Source organism: Taudactylus pleione, unplaced genomic scaffold (genome assembly GCF_031769625.1).
Source record: "Taudactylus pleione unplaced genomic scaffold, aTauple2 ptg000372l, whole genome shotgun sequence".
NCBI lineage: Eukaryota > Metazoa > Chordata > Amphibia > Anura > Myobatrachidae > Taudactylus > Taudactylus pleione.
Genome location: NW_028284773.1, coordinates 5333589 through 5357156, shown reverse-complemented (window position 1 = coordinate 5357156; position 23568 = coordinate 5333589). Strand labels below are relative to the sequence as shown.

Sequence of the window (23568 nt, the reverse complement as noted above, 5' to 3'; positions counted from 1 at the left end):
GTTATAGTTTGTTGGTATACATAGCAGGATGCTTTTTTATGTTTTTGGTTAAGCAAGTATGTAAAGTGATTTGATTGCGTAACCATGGACATCCATAAATCATTTAGTAACCTGTGCAAACACAGGCATGCAAGGTGTTCTGGGTAATGACATTTCTAACATCTGAAAAGTCCCAGTTTGTTTAAACCTGCCATGGCATAGCATAGGATGCAAACTGCCCCTACTGGGAGACGTCTTTTACATAATTGAAATGATCTGAAGTAAGAAATTATAAAGAAGCCAAAGGATGTGTAATAAATTGCAGATTGCACATGTGTGTGTATTTATAGGTATTGATATAGCTGCTATCCACTGCTTATAATAGAGGCACCTTGTACGGATTATCTATCTATCTGTCTATCTTTGTCATAACTATCTATCTATCGATCGATCGATCTATTTATCTATCTTTCTATCTATCTATATCTGTCTGTCTGTCTCTCTATCTTTTGCTCTATTGCTCTGTCGCTCTATCTATCTATCTATCTATCTATCTATCTATCTATCTATCTATCTATCTATCTATCCATCTGTATCCCTTAATTTTAGTGCATAGCCATATATTGTAAACCTGCTCAGGAGACCCCATAAATGTCACAGTGGACATGGGGAAGTTGTGGGCATATATTTACATTTCTGGAGCAGCAATAGGTTCCTGCCAGCCAAAGTGTTTCTATGATGGCATAAACCGCTAAGCATGAATTAACCAATGTGGAAGCCATAAATCTACCTATAAGCAGGGAGATTCCTACTGCAAGTAAGAATTTCCAATAGATGACATCATCAGCTCAAAATACTGCCAAATGTTACAGTTACTTACTTACCATAAACCCTCCATCCAAAAAAAGAGATGTTTGGGATTGTGTAAAGACAATGCTATAGTAACAGAGTACTAACACGATCCTTCTGTGGATGGGAAGCCAAATATAGTATTTCCCTTGTTATGGTCTCTTTGTTTGGATAACTTATTTCTCGGTAAGGCAATGATATCACTCTTTGATCTTAATAAAGAATCCGGAGGGAGCAATAACGTCAATCCATTAAAATACTCAGAGATGAAAATTATATTATTACATAAATAGGAACCGATACTAATTTATTTGCCTGCACAGCTTATGCTATGTGTATTCCCTGTCACTGGAGCATTAGATTTGGGCCTGAGCCCACACACTACTTATTAAAACCTTTATTCCCATAAGATAAATCTTGTTAAATGACAGAAGCATAAAAATGCAGCTGCCATAGGCCAGCTGCCTGAAAAGAGCTGTTTGGCTCCCAGGCCAAGAGACTTGGTCCATGCATTATCGTAGGATGTATACATTCTGGGATATTTAGGATGCTTCTCTGCATTAAACCGTTTTGTTTTATTTTATTTTTGGCAGTGGAATAAGATTCAAATACTCAAAAATTCAGTTAAATGAAGACCAATTATTTCTACTCATTGAGGGAATCAGACTCCTTACTTGGTATTCTGCGAGCATACAAACATTAATAAAGCTGCTATAATTTGAGCATTCTCCCAAGACAATCACAGATACATTTTGAGTTGCCAACATGCAGTTCTTGAAAAACTTCCTAGAGATTATTGTACAGTCTATACTGCTAGAACAGAATGTACTTGTGTAATGGAATTTTACCTTGTGTGCAATGAATTAGTTTGTTCTGATCAGCACAATACATGGCTATAGTCATTTACTTAACATGGTTAACATTCATTAGTTGCTAATAATTGATGAATCAACAAGAAGGTCTGATATGGTGTAATCTGCAGAAATCCATACCTCCCAGCTGTCTAGCTCAGCTGAGAAAAGAAATCTTGTAAATAAGCTTTTATCATCATTGCAAGCAAAGAAGCCTCTAACCAACTTCAAAAAATGAAAGATCTGCACAGAATGGGTGATATAGTCCCAATCCCTATTATTAATGAGCATGTATTTCTCAAATTGTTCAATATATATCTATTATCTGTATATATATTAGGGATGTGGTGCAACCAAACTCATAAACTGATTCAAAGAACAAAAAAGGAAAGATGAGTTGTACTGGTGCACTCTAGGAAATAATTCACCACAATAATGATATGGTAATTGTAGATTGTTCTGTATAGTTAAAATGTAACCTTTAATGATAATATTCTAAAAAAAACATTGAAATTAATTGATTGGCGAAATATTAAAATAAAGATATTAGAAGGTGAAAAAAGTATAGAAAAGTGAAATTAAAACATGATTAAATTGCTATAACCAAGTGTGTGTGTGTACATTCTCTTGTCAATACCTGTTATTGGTCATATGTATTTTCAACATGAAAAAAGGGAAGAAAAAGCCTAAACTCTATTTGATACCATACATTGGTATAGGGTAGGGTAGATATCTGAGTTATTGCATAGTTTGATGTCAATGTAATCTAATAGGCAGCAACTCAAAACAAACTAGTTACCCTTGGTGTAGTATATTCCTCAATATTGGATGCCTAAATGAGAGTGATATTGATTCAATGGAATCAGCTATTAGAGTGCTTACTATAGAAAGACACAGTGTTAAAGCTCCAGCGTCTGTATCTGTCTGAAATGCTGGTATGTTACTTAGCACAGATCAAGCTAGTTCACACAAATCAATCATATATCATGTTAGAAATGGCATGTATTCAATTAGAACATAGGGATCTATATTCTATATAATCCTGTTTATTGTTGGGGCTTATTGCTGCCTGATATTTATATCAGCAATACTCAGATAAAATCCCTATTGTTGTAACGTACACACGCGCACTTGGTTATAGCAATTTATTTAATCATGTTTTAATTCCACTTTTCTATGCTTTTTTCACCTTCTAATCTTTATTTTAATATTTCGCCAATCAATTAATTTAATTGCTTTTTTAGAATATTATCATTAAAGGTTAAATTTTAACTATATAGAACAATCTAGAATTACCATATCATTATTGTGGTGAATTATTTCCTAGAGTGCACCAGGACAACTCATCTTTCCTTTTTTGTTCTTTGAATCAAGCCTCTAACCAAACCTGATCCCCAGCATTTCATTTCAAAATCAGCATCGTTGAAGCCTAATCTAATCCTGGTTTTTCCTTCCATATCTAATATATACTGTCTCCACCAATAAATCTCCCTTATCACCCTTTGTCTCCTTTCTTGTTCCCATCTTTCACCTCTGTCCCATTGTACAGTATGCCTCTTTCACATGTCATCACTAGAAATGACCACTGGAACCCATATCACATTGAGAGTACAGCACAGAAGAAATGCATCTACCTGGGCTTGATTTGGAGTTGAATTGAAGCTCTATTTGCCCCACTTAAAATGCAGCTTGTCACTCAGTGGATGTGCACAATTTACACCACTATTTCCTGCTGAGCTTATCTTATATTTGCATCCGATTGTGCTTGTAAGGATGGGATCAAGATCATTCATATGTTATGTTCAGTACAGTAAGGGAGTGGAGACTCCATTCAAATACAGTACATCACAGAGATGTGTTTGACTGCTGTAGAGATTTATGTGACAGTGTACTGTATATGAAAGTCATTGTCACATGTAATTCTAAATTAGTCCATGGGTGTACTTAGATGCACTTTCCATGAACCAGCGCAATCTTGGCTATTTAAGACTGTAGATTTAAAGCGGCAATAATTTAAGAGGCAAACCCAAACTGGAAAGCCTTATTTCTGGCAAAGAAATAAACTCTTCATAAATAAGCACTTCATAAACTCTTCTTTACATTGAATTTTTTCTTTAACTCTTAATAACTACGTTTGGTCTTTTACCAACATAACTATAACGTTTCATTGAAACGTGATCTTTTTAGAAATTCTCCCTTATTGGTCTATTCATCATCACTTAATTTATACAAAAGTAGGTGAAAATGTTAATTTTCCCCTGCTTTTGTATAAATTAAGTATTGGGGCTATTTATTATAAAGATGATGTAGGAGATATCACTGATACTCTATCTCCTGCTTACCTTCCAGCCCCGATCTGTTCCCATTCACAAGTATGGGGGCCAAATTCACGAAGCTCAGAAAATATATTATTTTCGGAGCTTGACTGCAGAATAATTCGCCATCTTCAGATAGCGTTTGTTCCTGCACCCGGGTTGCAAAGAGGGATCCTTTCAGGTCCCTCTGCCCTTGTCCGGGTCCTATTGCCAGGGCTTGGCAATCAAACTTTCAAAGGATTCTTTGGATCAGCTTTCTGGCTAATCAGAATGTTAATTATCAAGGGCCAATAGAATAGGCCCCTGAGACATCTTGCCACCAACAGCAGTACATATGTAAGCACTCTCCCATGTCATACCTGCTTTGTCATCAGTACATGTTTTCTTAAGAATGAAATATATATTACTGTAGGAAGTGCTTTCAATTCCATTACCTCATTAAGGGCGGGATGTACTAAGGGTAACATGCAGTCTAAACTCACAAAACTGCAATTTTCTTAGGTTTGCCACATTTTTCATATGTATCAAGCTCCGAAAAGCAAAACTTTCTGGAGCTTGTACCCCATAGCCAGGGCCGTTTATAGATTGCATTGCCTATAGAACTCTATGGGCTTTATACACAGATTTCCCCTGTGAGGGATCTGAAGGGTCTATCTCTGCCCCACTCCCCACACCCTGCGGCTTGGACATGCGCAGGCCGATGGCCACGTATGCACAGTAGGAGTCCCTGGTCATGAACCCGAAAGTACTCACAATACAAAGGACAGCTCTTTTATAATCACAATAGTACATGTATATGGCATTAGTAAACACAGCTATGCATGGAAAAGTGGCGGGATGTATCGCATACAATATGCGATGCTTGATACACATACTTGACGACAATCAGTTCCCTCCTTCCGGCAGCGGGGGGCGTGCCCGGCCATGACGTTAAACATTTGGGGGCGGAACTGGGGGCGGGCCGTGTGATTGCATCATCGTGGCCCCGCCCCCTCTTCACAATGCCGTTATTTTGGGTATTGTGAAGCAGGGGGCGGGCCCACGATGACGTGATTCAGCGCGAATCGCGACACAGGTCCCCCGCTGCGGGGGTTTTTAGTTTATTCTGGGGGGGAGTCGGGAGGTTAGCTGGCTGCCAGGAGGCTTTCCTGCCTTTCCGTGGGGCTGGGAGCAGCACCCGAAGGTGGGTAACACCCGGAGGGTAGGCAAGCCTGATGATACATCCTGTTCTAATTCCTGTAAAGATGTGTTTTGGGGAAGCATTAATGTTCTTAAGGTAAATTAAACCAACCCAGGAATAAAAGAGCTGGCCTGCACATGAATATTCTCCTCTTTTCCCCCTTAACACTAATTTGTGCTCTTTTTTTTCTCAAATGGCAGCTCTCTATGTGGATTCCTGCATTTATTTATGATCAGGTTTAGACATATGATGGATATCTTAACAATGTTTTGTCCCTATACCTTAGGGGAAAAGAAAAACTGCACAAGCCATGGCACACGGGACCTGGTGCACCAGCAAGGGCTGTTTGGTGTGACTGCAGCAATAGTGTATGAGGACACATCTGTATCTTAGGCCTGGTGCATTGATCATAAGCAACCTTCTGTTTTTCATTTGCAGAGGAGAAATGGTGCAGAGGAGTCTTCCAAGATCTTATATATTATCATGTGTTACCTAATACAGTAATTATGAAATATAACAGGCTATTTGGAGAGAGCAAAGCTTATTTACTATGTCCTTATAATGAAGAACACCAGAGTGTATATTAGGGAGCAGATGTCCCTGATTTCCCTAAACCATCCTAGTTCAGTGACAATAGCAGATGTGTAATGTTATTACCTGAAATACAGAAAGAGTAAAAGAAGCATCTTTGCTCATATCGGTGACCACATGGTTACTCATCCTGGAATGAACTTTGGCTGCCAGTCACCCAGTGATAGTGCAGCTTGTTAGCTTGTTAGAGTACCTGCATTCAGCTAGTCTGGGTTGGCAGTTACTTTTTATACTAGCCACCAAAAAGGGAATATACTTTTTACTAGCCATCAGTAATGAGGAGTTCTATATTACACACTGGACCTGATTCAGATCCGCATGCAAATGCCATTGTAGCTGCTATCTCTCACGGATTGTAATAGCGAAATTATGCTAATGTCTCCAAATCTTCCCCAAGCATAGGGTTGCCCACTGCTGCCTTCTCATATCTGTCCGACGATGTGTAACAGTGAGAAGTTCGGGAACGTTGATGCAGATCAGGTAGCCAAGCCGCTTCTGAATAACCTGTCTCAAACGCTGCGGCTTTCCTGACACGCCGTGAGCTCTCATGCTGCGAAGGTGATCGCAAAGGTTAATTTATGCACGCGTAGACAGTCCCAACGCGCCTGTTTGCCTAGCCACCCCCCCGCTACCTCCCTCCAAACGCTGACTTCCTGTCACTTAGTTTGTGAGTGAATCCTCTGTGTGAGCGTAATCGCAATCAATTGCTGCACGTGCGCAGTGCATTTTTTGCGCATATGCAATGACTAACAATTACTCAGTCTGTGTAAACATCATGAAAGAAGGGCTGATGGCGAGATGGGCTGGTCTGGCCGTGAGAAGGCCAGGTTGTGCAGCTCAGTCACTTGCTCTCTGCCCAGCCAGCATGCTTAGACTGTGTCATGCCACTGGGCCACACCTCTGTAACTCGCGACATGATCATGAGACATGACCATGGCTCCTTTGCGGACACACGCAAAGGAAATGTCGGGGCCAATTAAAGCCCATGTCTGACGCTGGTCTACAATGTACATAAAACACTAGAAATGGATTGAGGGGACTGGATTGTACACTAGCCATCCAAACTAGGGCCCTCATTCAGAGCCGTACGCTCTGAGCAGAGCGCACGCTCTGAATGAGGGCCGGGCTCCATTTTCATGGAGCGTCCTCCTGGACGCTCGTATAGCTGTGGGTCACCACCCACAGGCTATACGAGCGTGCATTGTGATGGCCGCGATGGTCGAGACCATCGCGACCATCGAAATTGCGAGACGGAGCCTGCGGTTGAGGTTTTCAACCGCAAGCTCCGGAGTGATTTTGGCTCTATCAGAGCCAAAATCACTCCCACTGACATCACTAGTGATGTCAGTGGGCCGGCTTCTGACGGGAGGCGTTCCCGTGGGAACGCCCCCGTCAGGGAGGCACGCCCCCGGCACGCCCACCAAAGGGGGCGTGCTGTCAATCAACATTGACAGCACGCCCCCTTTGATCGGACACAACGAGCGAAGGACTTTCCTTCGCTCGTCGCGTCTGGCGCATGCGCACGACGGTGCTCCCTCCGTCGTGCGCATGCTCAGTCCATAACATCGACCCACTTGCGAGCGGACAGCCGCTCGCGAGTGGGTCTGAATCAGGCCCTAGATGTGTTATACAGTAACTGCTAAGTAGATGTTTATATTGTATCTACATATTGTAACTAGATTTAGTAATTCATTTTTGTAATTCTAGTAGTCAGCGTAGGTGGTTTGCTTGCTATTATTCTGAAATTCGAACTTGGCGGGAAGATCTGAGCCAAAACCAAACCGCTCACCTCTAATTACAATACTGTATCTTCTTTTACCATCTTAAAATGTATGAAATATTTGTTGATAAGACTTTCTATTTTCTGCCCTGCATTATCTACCCGTATTACTTTATTTTATTTTAAGACATTCTAATTTTTCACAATGAAGATGACAAATATTAATTTCCTTTCTCTTTACTCCGAGCCTGCTCATTCTCGGACTAGAAAGCAACTTTCTTGACTCTAAACTTTACATGGCCCTTGCAAGTCTCCTTTTCATGCTGCATGCATAAATATTTTATAGCCCTTTAAACCATCATTGAAATCGCAAGTGTCGGATTCCATGTCTTGTGTTTTAATGGCAACTGCGTAATAAATTAAAATTCTGGAATACATGACTGTAATATGTATACAAGTGTTACATATGATAGATCACTGAACAATGCAACATTACTGTGAAGCCGTCGTTAGATATGGGATTTATTATATGCAGAATATGGCTCTCTGCCATCTGTCCTGGAATATTTTGGAAAAGCAAATTATAACTGTGACATGTATAGCAATCCACATGTGGAAATAACTGTTGTAAAGACTCTCCTAATTGCAGTTCCATGTAATTAAGCATTGGTTGAAATACGTTGGCGGTTTATTGAATTCTATAAATTTATTGTTATTACAGTTTATTTTTTTTTAAATGTACAGTATAATGTCAAACATCAAAATGTTCCAGGAGTACTGGAGATTCCCCAAATTCAGGAGTGTCCCTGAACAGTACTGGAGAGCAGGCGCGCCGACCGTCGGACCCGGGTGAAGGGGGCGTGACCTAACCATGGGAGGAGTGGTCACGCCCCCTTAGGGGGGGGAATTAAAAAAATATAGCTTTGCAGCACCGCAAACCGGCGGTATGCGCTGGGGAGGGGGACACTGTAAGCCCCTCAGCCCGGTGCATAGCCAGTGGGGGGCACGATCAGCCTATGGGATAGGCTCCTATGCCTATCCCATAGGCATAGGAGCAGTCTCCCAGTGCAGCCCAGCACACAGCTGCTGTGTTGTAGGAGGGGGGGAGGGTGCTGCGCCGAGCCCCTCCAAAAAGCCTGGGCATGGGTAATTAGTTTGTTTTCATGTTTAGTTCATAGCAGCTTTGTCTTTGCTTTTTTTATTTTATATTTTACACTATACTTATTTTGCAATTATTATTTTGCTCTGTAGTGTTTAATGGTCCATCGTAGACCAATACATTTGTCTTCCCACCTTACTCTTTCATTTAATACTGCGATAAATCCAAAATCCATTATTTCCATACCTCCTAACAGTCTTGATGTAAAGGTTCTGTCCCATCGTTCTGAAAGTTGATAGGTAGCTTCCACTGGTGCGTGCGGCACTACATAGAACTTAGGAGGTAAGGGGATTGGGGTAACAGGCAGCCTAATGCTTCAAGGTGATAAACGTAAATTCTGCAAACTATTACCAAACTGTCTACTGCAGAGAGAGAAAATCTACTAACACCATAGTAAATAAAATCTTGATTGTGATCCCCCTCAACTTCTCCCAGAATTAGTTCTAGTGTTTTTTATGAATGTGTATTCATTTACACTGGGGTCATAGTCACTGAAGGTAAAGATACACTTTGAAAATATTTTCTGTTTTTGTTTGGGATCCTCCTTCCCTCATCTCAGACTATGTTACAATCTCTGAAGGAACAGCTGGATTGTCCACTGCAAATGACAACTAGTGAGAGTGCTTGCAGATTGCTGTAACTAGGTGGTCTTGGAATGGGTTGGGGGAACATATGGGCAAAGGCCAAGCAGCTCTTAATCAGTCTCTTGTTAATTCTTAGTGAAGAAAAAAAAATACACTTAAAAGAAAATCATCAAAATATTAAATTCACTTTTAACAATTTTTTAGCAAAAAATTTACAAAAGGAAACTTTCAGATAAAGAATGACATACTTACTAAAAAAACCTTTTAAAATGCAAACAAAATTAGACTGTACATTAAAAAAATAATGAACAAAACCGAATATTAACTTACAAGCACCGGGACGGTGCTAGGAACTAGCTGTGTTCTGCTGTTCCCGATATTGTATATGGCGGATAGGAAGTAGGCAGCATAACTCCGAGTTGGGATCTGGTGAAGTGAAGCAAAACATAATTTGCAAGGAAACAAAAAAGATATAATATTGCAGCAATTCACAAATTTGGACATGAAATTTCGCTGCAATTACAGTGTTTCGGAAATCTGGGGCATCATATAAACCAACAATTGATTCACCTACACCATTATCCAGTGAAAGGTTACAAGTGCTTTGTTTACAAATAGTCCATAGACCACAGTGTGCTGGCTGAAGAACAAGCATAAGGTGCCTACACACTAGGTGATATTTTACACGATTCGCCCAATTTCAATGCATCGGAACAACAAGTCGTGTAAAATATGTCCAAATCGTGAGTGTCCACTCATGATCACGATGCCGATGCGCGTACCTGCTGGTCGTACATCACATCTTCAGATCTTGCCTGCTGCAGGTAAGATTTGCCAATCTCATACATGGTTTGGTGCAATAGATAGATTTTGTCAGATTGGACACTTTTTAGCACCATATCGTGTCCTGGAGAGCCTGGAACCTGCTGGGGAAAGTTCAAGGGAAATTGCTCACGATATCTCATCGTCTAGTGTGTAGGCACCACTACCGTAATATGTTGTGTGTTGGGTCATAAATGCTTAGTAATATTGAAAATGTCTCTCTCTCTCTCTCTCTCTCTCTCTCTCGTGATTTATTTTCTCTAACTCTACATACATCTTTGTGTGTCTCCTTCTCTTTTTCACAATTTCTCTTCCACCTCCTATTTTTTCTCTCTTACTTATTTTTCTTGGAAATTACAGATCACTATATCCAGATTTTGGCTTGTGAGCACGAGTGTGTTAGAGACCTTTCCACACGTCCTGGACGTTTGTCACCAATTGAGAACTTCCTTCCCTTGCACTATGACTTCCTGCAGTTCAGCTACTACAGAGGTAATAAACTACTAACCCTATTCTAAATTGTCTGACCGTGTGTAACTATGCTGTAAATACTAAATTACTGTATTCTGACTCTGATTAATGTGCTCTTTACAGTATTATACTGTGCACCTATTTAGTGCAATTATTCTCCAATGTTCTCTATGAAAAAGTGTTGAATTGTTAAGTTTTGTTTATATAGAGGTGCATTTCACACCACTGTGTTCTAGCATCAGACAGGAACCTCTGTTACTGGTATTGGGGAACATACTCCTTCCACTAGCAGGCAGTGGCCTTTGGCTACTCACTTGCCTCAGATAGTAGTCATCTACCTGATATCTCTATCACTGTTGACAAAACAAAAATCAACCTTACCCCTCACTGCCTAGGGGTCATCCTTGACTCTGAACTATCCTTTGTTCCTCACATTCAGTTTCCAACTCCTGTCACATACATCTAAAAACCATATCTGGAATACATCCATATCTCACACAAGACCAGGGATGCCGAGAGGAGGGACGGGTACTAATTACCCAGGTATAATGAAGGGGCCCAGGTCCGCACCCCCATACATTTGCCCCTGGCTGAGGAGCTCAAAGCGCCCCTATCCTCAGCGCGGAGAGCCATTTTGCATTGCTGCAAATATTTTTTTCCTTACGCCATGACCCTCAAAAGTACCGGGACCCGGGCAGGCTCTCTATGGGCCTGCACAAGACACTGCAAAAATGATAATTTGTGCACACATTATCTCCCGCATCAGTGGCAAACGCAGAATTTGTAGAGGGACAGGGGAGTAGCGAGGGTGGCTCCGGTGGAGCATGATCTACGGGCGCCAAAATGGACAGAGGACGCCATCCAGGGTTCCGTAATTCATGGGTGCTACTCAGTATGATGGCCACCTGTTAGTTTTATATCAGTTTGTTTGCTCTGTATCCTAAATAAGTTACGGATCTGAGATCCGTTTCTGCATTTCATGCTCCCTCAAGCTGCCCAGATTGCCTCCCCTCCGGCCCACCCTCCTCTGTGATCATCTTCTGTCACCTATCCTTCCCTGTCAGATTGATTACATTCACTTCTCATCTCTTTTATTCCCTCCCCTCTCTACCCTGTTTGGCTCTTTGCCCCTGTCCACTCCTTTCTTATTGGCTTCTGTCACCACCCCTCTCCTTTTCTTATTGGCTTCTGTCACCTCCCATCTCTGATCGGTATTTTCCCCTCCCCTGCCCTCTTTGATCCCCTCCCTCCTTCTCTCCTCATTCATTGTGCTTCAATGGACTGAAAAGTGAAACATTTGAGGTAAAGTCCTAAACTTCAATTATAAGGTATTAGATTAATAAAAGTCATTGCTTTGCTATATAAAGTAATGAATGTGTTCCCAGGCATAACCACAAATTGTTATTTGAAGGTCTTTTAAACAATATTAGGAGACCTGATATAATAATAATGGTGGTAGACAGAACATGATTAGTAGTACTCACATTAATATAAGTGCAATGAATATTTGCTAAGTAGGAGCATAGCTGAGAATGGAGCTTCCCATAGGTGCCCCCACTCCAGTGACAGTTGCTTGGGGCAGTAATTGTAGTAATAAGCTGTGCACCCCGTGGAATCTCACTCTAGTACTCTGTGGAATCTCCTCTATTGACTAATAACAATTATTCAAAGGAGATAAAAGTCAGATCCTAGGTGCTATACATAAATAAAGCAGTGCCAAAGCAGCTACCCCATAATGTCAGATAGTGTATCACTAAGCATTCTATTCCCCCAATGGAACCTCCATGCACAGCATAATACTGCCACTGTTTGCTGTTTTTCTCTTCACTTCAGTATTCCCCCCGCAGGCTGGCCATACGCACAGTTCAGTACAGGGAGGGGGGCGGTATGACATGCACTTTCTCTGGGCGCCATGGCTCCACGCTACTCCTCTGTAGAGGGAGGTTTCCAAATACTTGATTTTAGAGTGAGTGCGGCCTGTCCATAAAGAGAGCATAATTACCACTTATGCAGCTTTAATATGCGTCATATGAAGTGTAGTGTATATCATATTTCCAACATTTACAGGATCAGTGATCACAGTAAGCTAATAGATGCAGCAGAAGGGCCATCCTACCTGAGCTGAATGTTTTTATCTCAAATGTGCGCACCATTCCAGAGCTTTGTTGCAGCAGCAGAACCTAGCAATGCCCTAGACATATATGTACATATTGCTCTCCTTATGCACAGGATAGTGTATTATTTGACAGTATAAATAATTGACCCTATAGATCAGGCCTGACCAACCTGTGGCTCTCCAGCTGTTGTGAAACTACAAGTCCCAGCATGCCTTGCCACAGTTTTGAGTATTAGAGAATGCTAAAACTCTGGCAAGGCATGCTGGGACTTGTAGTTTCACAACAGCTGGAGAGCCACAGGTTGGCCAGGCCTGCTATAGATGACCTATAGCAGTATACCCCTAACAGTGCATGTTTTCCAGATCTCTTAGTTGGTGACACATGTTAAAAGATCCACAGGTGATGCTAATTATTTCATTTGTGATACTGAGAAGAACATGCAGCATCAGTAAAATTCTATTATATTACTACCGGTATTTTTATTGAGGTCATGGCGTGGGCTGGGGAGGGAGATTCTAGGCAACCGAAAACCTCTCTGCGTTTGCCTATGCGTATAGATTATTGCAGTAGTCTTCTTACTGGTCTTAACCAAAAAAGTCTCTCACCCCAATCTATTTTGAATACTAGAGCCACGGCCAAAAGTTTTGAGAATGACACAAGTATTGGTTTTCACAAGTTTGCTGCTTCAGTGTTTTTAGACCTTTTTGTCAGATGTTACTATGGTATACAAACTACACCATCCTACATCACTTTGCTTATCTCAAAATGTCTCTCAGCACGACCCCTCTGCTCTGCACAAGATCTGTGTTTCTCATCCACAGTCATTACCTGCTCCCTTCCATGGTTACAGCACTTTTTCTGCTGCACCCACTCTGTGGAATGCCCTCCTTCGCATATGAAGACTTTCTTCTAGTCTCCAAACCTTCAAGCATTCCCTGAAAATTCATCTCTTCCAGCAAGCTTATCAAGTACCAGTACCACCCACGTAACATCCATAAGCTATACAGTAAATTTACATATGTCTTCTATGTTTTCTTTCTATACTCACACATCCCACTGACCCCAGGCAAACATTGCTGTGTGACTGGATCATACAGCCCACCAGTAACCTCTGCAAACTGAATTGATATGCAATAGGTAGCATCTATCCTTGTGTATCAATGTTTATTTCCCTATAGATTGCAGGCTTGCAAGCAGGACCCTTTTACCTATTCGCCTGTTAATACCCAGTCTTGTTTTATTACTGTACTATTACTGTCTAGTTCACATTTGTAAAGCACAAAAGGAATATGCTGGTGCTATAAAAGCCTGTCTTATACATGAACGTAGTTTTATACTAAAGTAAACAGATTTTATTTGGTTTGGGACCCCTGGATCATGGCAAATACTAGCCTATTCTGAGATAACTGTTACATAGGGGCCATTTCAATCTTTTTCCCCCATTCCCCCCTACCCCCCCCCCCCCCCCCCCGATTTCTTTCCCTTCCATTTTCTCTCTTAGTTTAGCATTCTAAGTAAAAGTATCCATAACTAATTGAATTTGCTCTTGTATATTGTATCTTTAGATTGTAAACCCATGCAAACAAGGCCTTCTCATTGTCTTCTCTTCTTAATTAAGTAATTGAACGCTGTAATTACGTATTAATATAAAGTCATGATGCTTGTATAAACCTTATATTTAAAAGTTGATGATGATAATGGAAATAGTTCTTAAGCTGTAACATAAAGTCTTTTTTTTATTTGTACACATCAACACAGAATTCTATAGATTGTTGTGGGGCACAGTTCAGTTCATGGCAGTATGTGTGCTGTAAGCAATTGGGCTATTGCACAAATAAATATTGAATACTGTTGTGTTTCCATTCAGTTGGGAATCACGTGAAAGCGCTGGAATGTGCCAAGTCATACCTGCTGTTCCACCCTGAGGATACAGATGTGTCTGAGAACGTCAGCTTTTATGAAAGCCTTATAACTGACTATCTGGATCTAGCCGACATCAAACCTAGAAAGGTGAGTGGGCGCATCAATGGTTAAATGTGTTTTGCTTCCACCTTCATAAATGCCAATGGCTTGTTTTCCACTGTGCCACGGAGCGATATGAAGAGGGATTCTGTGCCATAGAGGGCTGTGAGCCGCCTCTGGTATGCTAATTTCATATTCTTCGGATTATATTTGCATATGCTATGCAGCTTTGGGCACATTTTCTTTTACGACTACAATAATTTTTTATTGCACAGTTTTCTTAATAGCGCATTTATATATATATATCAACTTTTGGAAGTTTATGTCCATGCAAGTAATTTGCTAAAGGATCCATATTCTTAATGAATTGCTGAAATTAATAATTGATGGATCCACACAAAAAAGGAAATGTTTATCTCCCCTCCATCATATACTAGATACATCATTATTAAAAATAATGTAAATAAAAGAAAATCTTACAACCCCATCCACTGCTAGCGGAAAACAAAGAAACAAAAAAAATAGTTATTAATAGAAATTGATCCATATAAAGACTGACTGATAATATCTGTAAAACAACAGTAAAAATAAATTCCTTCATAATTGGTATTACACTGATTTTTTTTTTTAAATCTATATCTAAGCTCATTATATAACGACCCTGGTATCACTTAAAACAAATTGCATTATTTGTTTCAAATACAGTAGAGAGATTAAGAACAAACAAACAATACATTGTAGTGTAATAAAGTAGGCATTATACATCAAGTGTCTGCATAGGTCCCATGAGTGAGACAACCTGAATTCCTGCCAAATGCACAATAAAAAACTAACGCTGTATATAGGGTCAAATAAGAAACACTGTAAAATGCAGCACCGATGGTTTGCGTACAGCAATGATTGTGAGACCTGCACATGAGCAGCTCTCCCGCTGCAAGATCGCTTGCAATTCCCACAAGCATAAGCCTGATTGACAGGCTGGGACAAGGAGTGGGCGTAGCTAGTGTCCATTCCATAAAATGGGGGGTGTTGACCCGTTTGCTAGGAGTGCCTAGGTCAGGGTCTGCGTCTATGGAGCTGCGGAGATCAGCCAGAGTAACCTCAGGATTACTCAGAATGCAGATTGTCTCGCAGAAAATCCGATGCTGCATTTTAGGATTGAGCTCTCAGATCTGTGATGTGGCAGGAGGCTTCTATTTACACCAGATGCCTCTTGATGCATTAGCACAGGGGTAGCCAACCCTGGTCTTCGAGAGCTACCAACAGTGCATGTTTTCCATGTCTCCTCACAGAATCGCCAGTGAAATAATTAGCTCCACCTGTGGATCTTTTCAAATGTGTCAGTGAGTAATGAATACATCTGTGCACCAGCTAGGTTGTCTGGAAAACGTGAACTGTTAGTAGCTCTCGATGACCGAGGTTGGCTACCCCTGCATTAGCACATTAGTTGTACGGTATTGCACAGCTGCTTCCCTACGGCTGTGCAATATCATACAACTCTGAATCAGGCCTTGTGTTCCATGAGTCTTTTTGTCACTGTTCTCTCTTCATCAGTAGATAGGACTAATGTAAGGGGAACATTTAGGCAGAGCCGTAGCTAGACTTTTTGATGCCCTGTCCCAGAAAGAGCATTGGCGCCCCCCTCATTTTTCAAAGGGATATAATGCACCCAAAAAAGGGCCATGGGTTCATGGGGAAGGGGGATGAAATAAGAGGAAGCTACAAACAAGAATGATAATAAACAGAAATTTGACAGGCCCACACAGCGCCCCCTGACCTGTGGTGCCCTGTGCGATGGCACCGGCCGCACTACCCTAGCTATGGCCCTGCATTTAGGGGCCCATTTATAAAGCTATTTTTGTGCAAGATCCTCAGAAAATTGTAGTTTATTTCCGCATATGGTAAGTATTCTCTGTGATGTACCACAGCGGATATTTCTAATATCAGCGGCAGTTCTTCTGTTTTCAGTCAGTCACCATAGCAGTCTATATAGATATCTGGAATATTACCAAATTCATCAAGCCAGCTTGGCTTCCCATAGCTAATGACCTCATTTTATGGTGCTAGCCATTGAAGACTGTAGGCTACAATATCTCGCTTTTTCCCAAGAGGAATCCATGAGATCCCTCTCCAATAATGGCCATTTGCTCTCACACGATCCATTGGCCGCACATGTGCAGTTGATGATCACTGTACATTTTATATTATGCAGGGAGGGGATCCTTTTGGAGATTGTGTCCCTGCGTTCTTTTTTTGATACATTGCCCTGATCATTTCTTATTGCATCAATATGCCACCCACAATGAGAAATTATAATTATCAGGCCTTTTATGCGGATGTACATACTTCTGTCCCATAGTACTTATTCTGACAATGACACACTTTGCTTTAATTGAATTGCACTTATTTATTAAATTTCATGCAATGATGTACATTCAGCCATTACTAAGTTTGATTAAACATGCAAGAGAAAATTTAATTCAGGAGCAGGGTAGACTTTTTGGATCTATGGCCCTCATTCAGAGCCGGACGCAATTAGTGCTCGCTCGTCCTGAAAATAGGGGTGGTTATTCAAATGAACCGTTCGCTGTTTGCGGTCTGTTCACGCCTCTAGGTCTCAATGAGCGAACAAAACTTGCGGTCGTTTTTTGGGAAACTACGCCCCCTGGCCGCTCGCATCCTACGTCATGTCCGCTATTTATTGGATTAATCGAGTACATCGAACAGGGTATGAACTGCTCGCTATTCTTGTGGTCGGTTTTTGCTACCACAATTTTGCGAGCAGTTCTGGCTATAAAATAACCCAATAACGTGGTTAATGACGCTGCTGTTTTAATTATGCACACCCATAAAACGCCCGTTTCGACCTTTAAGCAGGCCTGCATTCGGATCTCCACTCCCCGTTTTCAAGCACCTTCCCCTGTTACCACCCACAAACGCCTCATTCTGTCACTCAAATTAGCAGGCATTCGCTATTTTGTGAGCACATGAATTTCGACCGCACTGACTGGTTTGCGCATGCGTATAACGATCCGTACGCATGCGCAGTTGGCCAAACATCGCTCGGAGCGAATGAGCTGCCGCCTACGAGTGGCTCTGAATCAGGCCCTATGTATCCTTGGTGGTAGTGGGTCCTCTGAAAAATATACCTTATCGCTGCATGTCAGAGTGATGAGGAATAATAATTTAGAGCAATTTATCAGTTTATTTATGCCGTGACACCTGCATGATAAACAGCTGATCTAGCAGAAGCACACAAAGCCAGTTAAAGTTGTACATAAGTTCGTTCTATCTTTAAAAACCCCATTCACATTGTACACATACAAAAATTACATTTCCTCATACATGTGATTAAAATTGTGAAAGCAAATATCAACATTAAGATAGTCACGATTGTGTCCATACATACTGTATAGAAGAGATCGAGGTATGTGTTTGCTCTTTAGTAAAGAGATCACTTTGTCCATTGCTGTGTAATGAAAGTTTGTGTGTTGCTTTTCCAGGAAGCTGCAGATTTTGTTAGACGTCACAGGATGGAATCGGCACTCCTCCACACTGCAGCTGAAGGACTGGGATTTTCATACAATGAGCCGGTAAATGGATTTAGATCTGAACTATCTATGGCAAGAACTTACACTCTTGTTGTGACCTGTAAGTAGTGTTGTTTTGTGGTGGTACTCAGGGTTAAGCAGTAGTGACACCTTTTTTTTGTCTAGCTTTGAATTCGTATAACTAGTTCCAGTAACAGGAAGAAATCAGTGAAGACTTTTCAGAAAACAATAAAAAAAAGCATCTATAAAGTTATCCAGAGTGTGGATGCTATTAGAAATGTATCATCTTGTCATTTTAGCTGAATAGAGGTACTTTTTTGTGAGTAACGGTACCTTATATATAGGGACAAAATGCTGCCTATAAATAAATAAATAAACACATTTTGTGGGTCTCTCCTGGACTCCTGAGAGAGTGGGGCAGTCTCCCGCATGCCACGACCTCCCGAGTGAAGTGGGTAGCTCGGGGGTTTCATAATGCGATTTCCATTAAATTGCGTCATCGTGGCCCCATCCCTCCGCCACCAATCATGACTTTGAATAGCAGGGGGCAGGGGCACAATTGCGGCACTGCATCCCACCACATCTCAGTCATGATCGCACCCTCCAGGACTATCCTGGAGTATGCTTTAGTTCCCATTTAATATATAGGGACGGCTGATTCAATTGTGTGGCAGTGCTGGGTGTATACATATCCACATTGTACGTTACCTTTATCGTCACAAATTTACCTGCACACCTTTATGGAGTGTGGGGCTAAACTTGCAACCTGGCTGGCTGCAATGCACTGTTCTGGAGCACCTCATTGCAACCACCACACAAAATTGTATTAGCCTGATAGGTTGCATGCTCATAAGTATTGATTCCAACCTTCAAAATAGCTGTGAGGTCAGTTGGTAAAGAGTATGCTTTTTAAAATATAAATATCATTATCTCTGTTAAATTATTCTTCATTGCTTGAATGATAGCTTAAGTTTAGCTGGATAATGAATACCCTTTGCTCTTAGCTGACTCTGAAGCAAAGCTCTGATTCTTTCCTCCCCCACTGCAATGCAGAGTGAGATATATCACGGCTCATTAGGTAGCAACATTGTTCAAATCATATGAGTACTGAAATCCATCCACAAAATAAACTCTTATAAAGAGCTGAGAAATGCTTTCATCCTTAAAGAATGTAGGTAAGGAAGGGGCCTCCGCCACCAATGCATGATTTAGCTCAATAGTTCAAGTTTACAGAGTTTACAAGAGCAGAACCTATTGTAATAAACCAGCCCTTCTACAGCTCATTCAGCAGACATCACCATGAGCCGAGCAGGCTGGACGTTAATGCACAACTTACAGATACTAATTCATAGTTATTGTTCCTATTGACCTGCGATCTGTCCTTTCTGAGATGTATACACGCTAAGAGATTGTTTCTACAGGCAAACGCTTAGAAGGTTGTCTGCAGTTTGCTACCTACAGTATGTGTGATTGTGATAATACAATATACATTATTAGACAGCTTCTAGTACTGCAGCATTGTGCCAGGGCAAACGTGCTGCTGATTGTATTAATAGCAGCTGTTATTGAGGTTGCTGTTACTGTCCAGGCCTAGGATAGTAGTAGGCCCATCGTACATCTCTTAGCTGAAAGGACAAGTCTTATGAGTTATGCTTGTTGTGACATAACTGCCAATAGTTCTGTAAATTAATCTACCAATCTATAGTCTGCTAAGAGTAGTTCAGTTACCACAGAGATTATAAGTCCTTCGCTCTGACTGTGTCTTATGCACTGTCCCTCAGCAATGATAAATATCCCCCAAGGGATGCATCAGTTAACATGCTGGGCAGATTTATGTAGCAGAAATGTTTTACTTGTTTCAGAGATACTACTTGGCTCTGACAAGCCACATGCTTTGATAGGTTCATTATTATTATTATTTTTAATGTTCTTTTATTTCATTTCACACAATGCATTGAAGGCAGTACCGTATATGCAACTGAGATGCTAGACAGTGTAAGACCATGACCTAACATAGTCAAAGCTGTAATGGGAGAAATGACTATACAGGAGCATGAATCACAGATGTAGAGTAGCTGCATCTCCCATTTATCATAATTATAGGAAGCAATATTTCCAAGTGCAATGTCGTAAGCGTGTGCACATTATGCCACAGTGTAATGTGACAACTTGGGGTTATTAGCCTGGTAGATTGGCGTTAGTGGTGCAGTAATTCAATGCAGAGTTAGAGTCCACACATTGCATTCCAGTGAAACAAATGAAAAATGGTGCTTTTACTTCAGCATGGACGTCAGAAAACAGAAATAGAAAATAATAAACAACCTAGCCCTTTCTTAGGCACTAGCTCACTTCTTAAACCCTCTCTATAGAAGCAGCTAACCTGCATGAAAGTCTCTCACAGTCTCTGAGATTTGTGGTCCTTCCTGCCACATGCAGGACTGGACACTGGCCCCCTGGCCTGGTATAGCTTTCTCAGCTTGTTGGCTGCCACCTCTCACAAGGACAGTGTCAGAGGTATAGGGATCTGCCTGCCTCCTTGCAGGTATGATCCTGACCACCTGGTCTGCTTCACTCACACTGCAGCCCCACCTGGACTGTCTGGCTGTGTCCACCAGCAGCCTCACCTGGGCTCTGGTTATACGGCAGCCATTATACATCTTCCCACAATGCTTTTGTACTCTGTGTGGGTGGATCTGTCCTGCCCCACACAGAATCTGCTGCTCACCAGTGCCACCTCTGGTGATACTGCCACAGTAAATTATTGTGCACAACTTCACAGGAATCTACAAAAGTGCATAGAAATAGAATATATATATAATATGAAAGCAAAAAGCACATGCTGCTTTTAATGCCATGGCACAGTTACCCCACTCGCAGAACACTACTTACCCAGCCTGCGCCAGCAGTTTATCTTATATTTAAAACCAGATCTGGAGAGAACATGTAATTTTTTTTAAGAAACAAAAACAAAAATCAACATTTATTCTGCTAACTTTATTACAGGACTTTTGGGTTACTGGCGGGGACCGGCAGGATGAAAACAGGTATGGGTACATGCAAAAGCGACACATTGCCTTATTATAGGCTTACCTAGAGCAAAGGACCTATGTTGCAACTATATTGCATTTGAAAAGGTTCCGTGCTACAATAAATGTTTTGTATATAAAAAAGATATTTATTCCATTCTTTAGCTACCTCTTGCCCTTTTATATCTGCTTGTTTTAGCTAGAATGCAGGAATACATGCTGCTCTAGATCCATCATAAGAAGAACTGGGGGTGACTGGCACTGCTGCTTTCTTCCTCTCCTTTCATTGCTGATCACCCAGAAGTAGATGCACCTACTTTCAAAGCAATACTATTCTACGCCAGATAAATGTATTGTTAGGTCCTTACCTCCTTGAACTTTTATAAACTGCGCCCTACCTGAAGCTTAGCACATTGGTATATATAGTTGTTATTGTCTGTTGTGAGTTGCCGTGTTACTAATATAGTGTGTCATGTGTATGCTGTGTACTAATATACTGTGTCGTGTATGCTGAATATATTTCCCAGGCCGTAACTAGGATAGTGTGACCAGTGCCATGGCACAGGGCACCGCAGGGCAGGGGACGCTGTTTGGGCCTGTCAATTTTCCTTTTTATTATCATTCTCATTTGTAGCTTTCTCATAGTTTATCCCCAGCATCTCCTGGCCTCCCCAATCTCTTCCCTGGCCCTTCCCCATGAGGCCGTGGACCTTTTTCAGGTGTTATCTCCCTTTTTAAAAAATTGGGGGGGGGGCGCCCATGCTCTTTCTGGCACAGGGCACCATAAAGGCTAGTTACAGCTCTGATATTTCCTTTCTGTTTTTTTTTCTCTCTTTCTCGGACAGGGTTCCATCTGGGTCTGAACTGACCGATGTCACTGGGCTCTTATCAGGAAAAAAGGCTGTGATCAAAGTTGACCGAGAGCTAAGAGAGGGTATGTGTTACTTGTTCAATTACCTCTTTTTAGGGACAAGGTGAAGTCTTCAGAGTTACAGTAATGTAGAATAATTAATTCTGGGATTACCAGTACATACCAGATTGTGATAGTAGCACCTATGAGCGCGGCGGTAAAGTGGGCGTGTACTGCTACATCTGAGAGGCGTGTCATAACACTGACTTACGTCCAAACGTAAATGAGCCCCAAAGCAGTTAGTAAGATCTATTTGTTCATGAAAACAAACTGATACTTTTCTGAAAATGAATGTAGCCATAGGGATCATTGGGGCAGTTGTATGAAGCTCTGGAAAGTGATAAAGTGCAGAGTGATAAACGACCAACCAATCAGCTCACAACTGTCATGTTACAGGCTGTGTTTGAAAAATGAGAGGTGGAAGCGGATTGGTTGGTCATTTATCACTCTACACTTTATCACTTTCCACAGCTTCATACATCTGCCCCATTGTGCCTTATAACAAATGTAGGGAAATGATACTAAAGATCCCATTTGAATGTAAATATCTGTTTATCTTTATATATAACATCATAATGGGGGTAATGTGCAATCAGGGAGATTGCTAGCCTCTTTAGGGAGACAGGGAGTTTGCTACTATTTCAGGGAGTCTCCTTGACAATCAGGGAGAGTTGGCAAGCATGGTATATATACTAATATGCAGTATTCACTACCATTAGTATCTTCATTGAACCAAATACCAAATTTGTATTATCTCTAAAGTTTAATTTTTAATTATTGTTTGTTCAATTATACATTTTATTGAAAATTAAATATACAGTTAATTATGTTTTAGTCTCATGATGAGCTTATGAATGAGCTCTTAATTATTTGGTGCCCTCTGGTGGTCATGCTCAGAAATTATGTCGGTTACTGTTTTGAATGACTGAAAGGGCACTAGTAGAATTAGTTTTGTAATTGTACCACATTCCTGATTTCATTTAATATGATTCTTATTTATTTCTGCATTAGACAGGTACTGACTATAGTTCTAATAATTGTTAGGATGTAGCTTCCTCTCTTGCTGTTACTGGCAGCCCTGCATTTCACATTTATATTGGATAATGTTTATTTCAGGAGGCCCCTTGCTATATGATAATGTGAAACTTGTGCACAATTCAGAGTATCTAAATGGCACTCAGAGAGTCCAGCTCGATAACGTTATAACAGAAGAGGAATGTCAAGAGCTCCAGGGAGTTGCCAATGTAAGTTAACACATTGAGAATGCATTGAGAAGCTTGCTTTTTCCTGTTACATAAATTACATATCAATATATAAAACGTCATAACTACTGATTCAAACATAACTTATAAGAAAAAAGTGCAAACAGGAATACTTAATGAAAGTTTTCATATATCTTGGCTCTGTATTACATGGAAGATATGATTCTCGGAATTGAGAAGGGTAAAAATATTTACTTCAAGAATTCTTGGAAGTCTGAA

General features: G+C 41.0%; 1 protein-coding gene across 2 annotated transcripts in view; it reads left to right on the top strand.

Moving 5' to 3' along the window:
• P3H2 (prolyl 3-hydroxylase 2) overlaps positions 1–23568 on the top strand; it is a 217419-nt gene that overhangs the window by 174005 nt on the left and 19846 nt on the right. For both annotated transcript variants that reach the window (XM_088444721.1, XM_088444720.1), the window contains 6 exons: positions 10411–10542; positions 14506–14648; positions 18104–18193; positions 21155–21195; positions 22023–22111; positions 23204–23331. In XM_088444721.1, coding sequence (XP_088300847.1) covers positions 10411–10542; positions 14506–14648; positions 18104–18193; positions 21155–21195; positions 22023–22111; positions 23204–23331 — 623 coding nt within the window. The remainder of the gene's footprint in view (positions 1–10410; positions 10543–14505; positions 14649–18103; positions 18194–21154; positions 21196–22022; positions 22112–23203; positions 23332–23568) is intronic.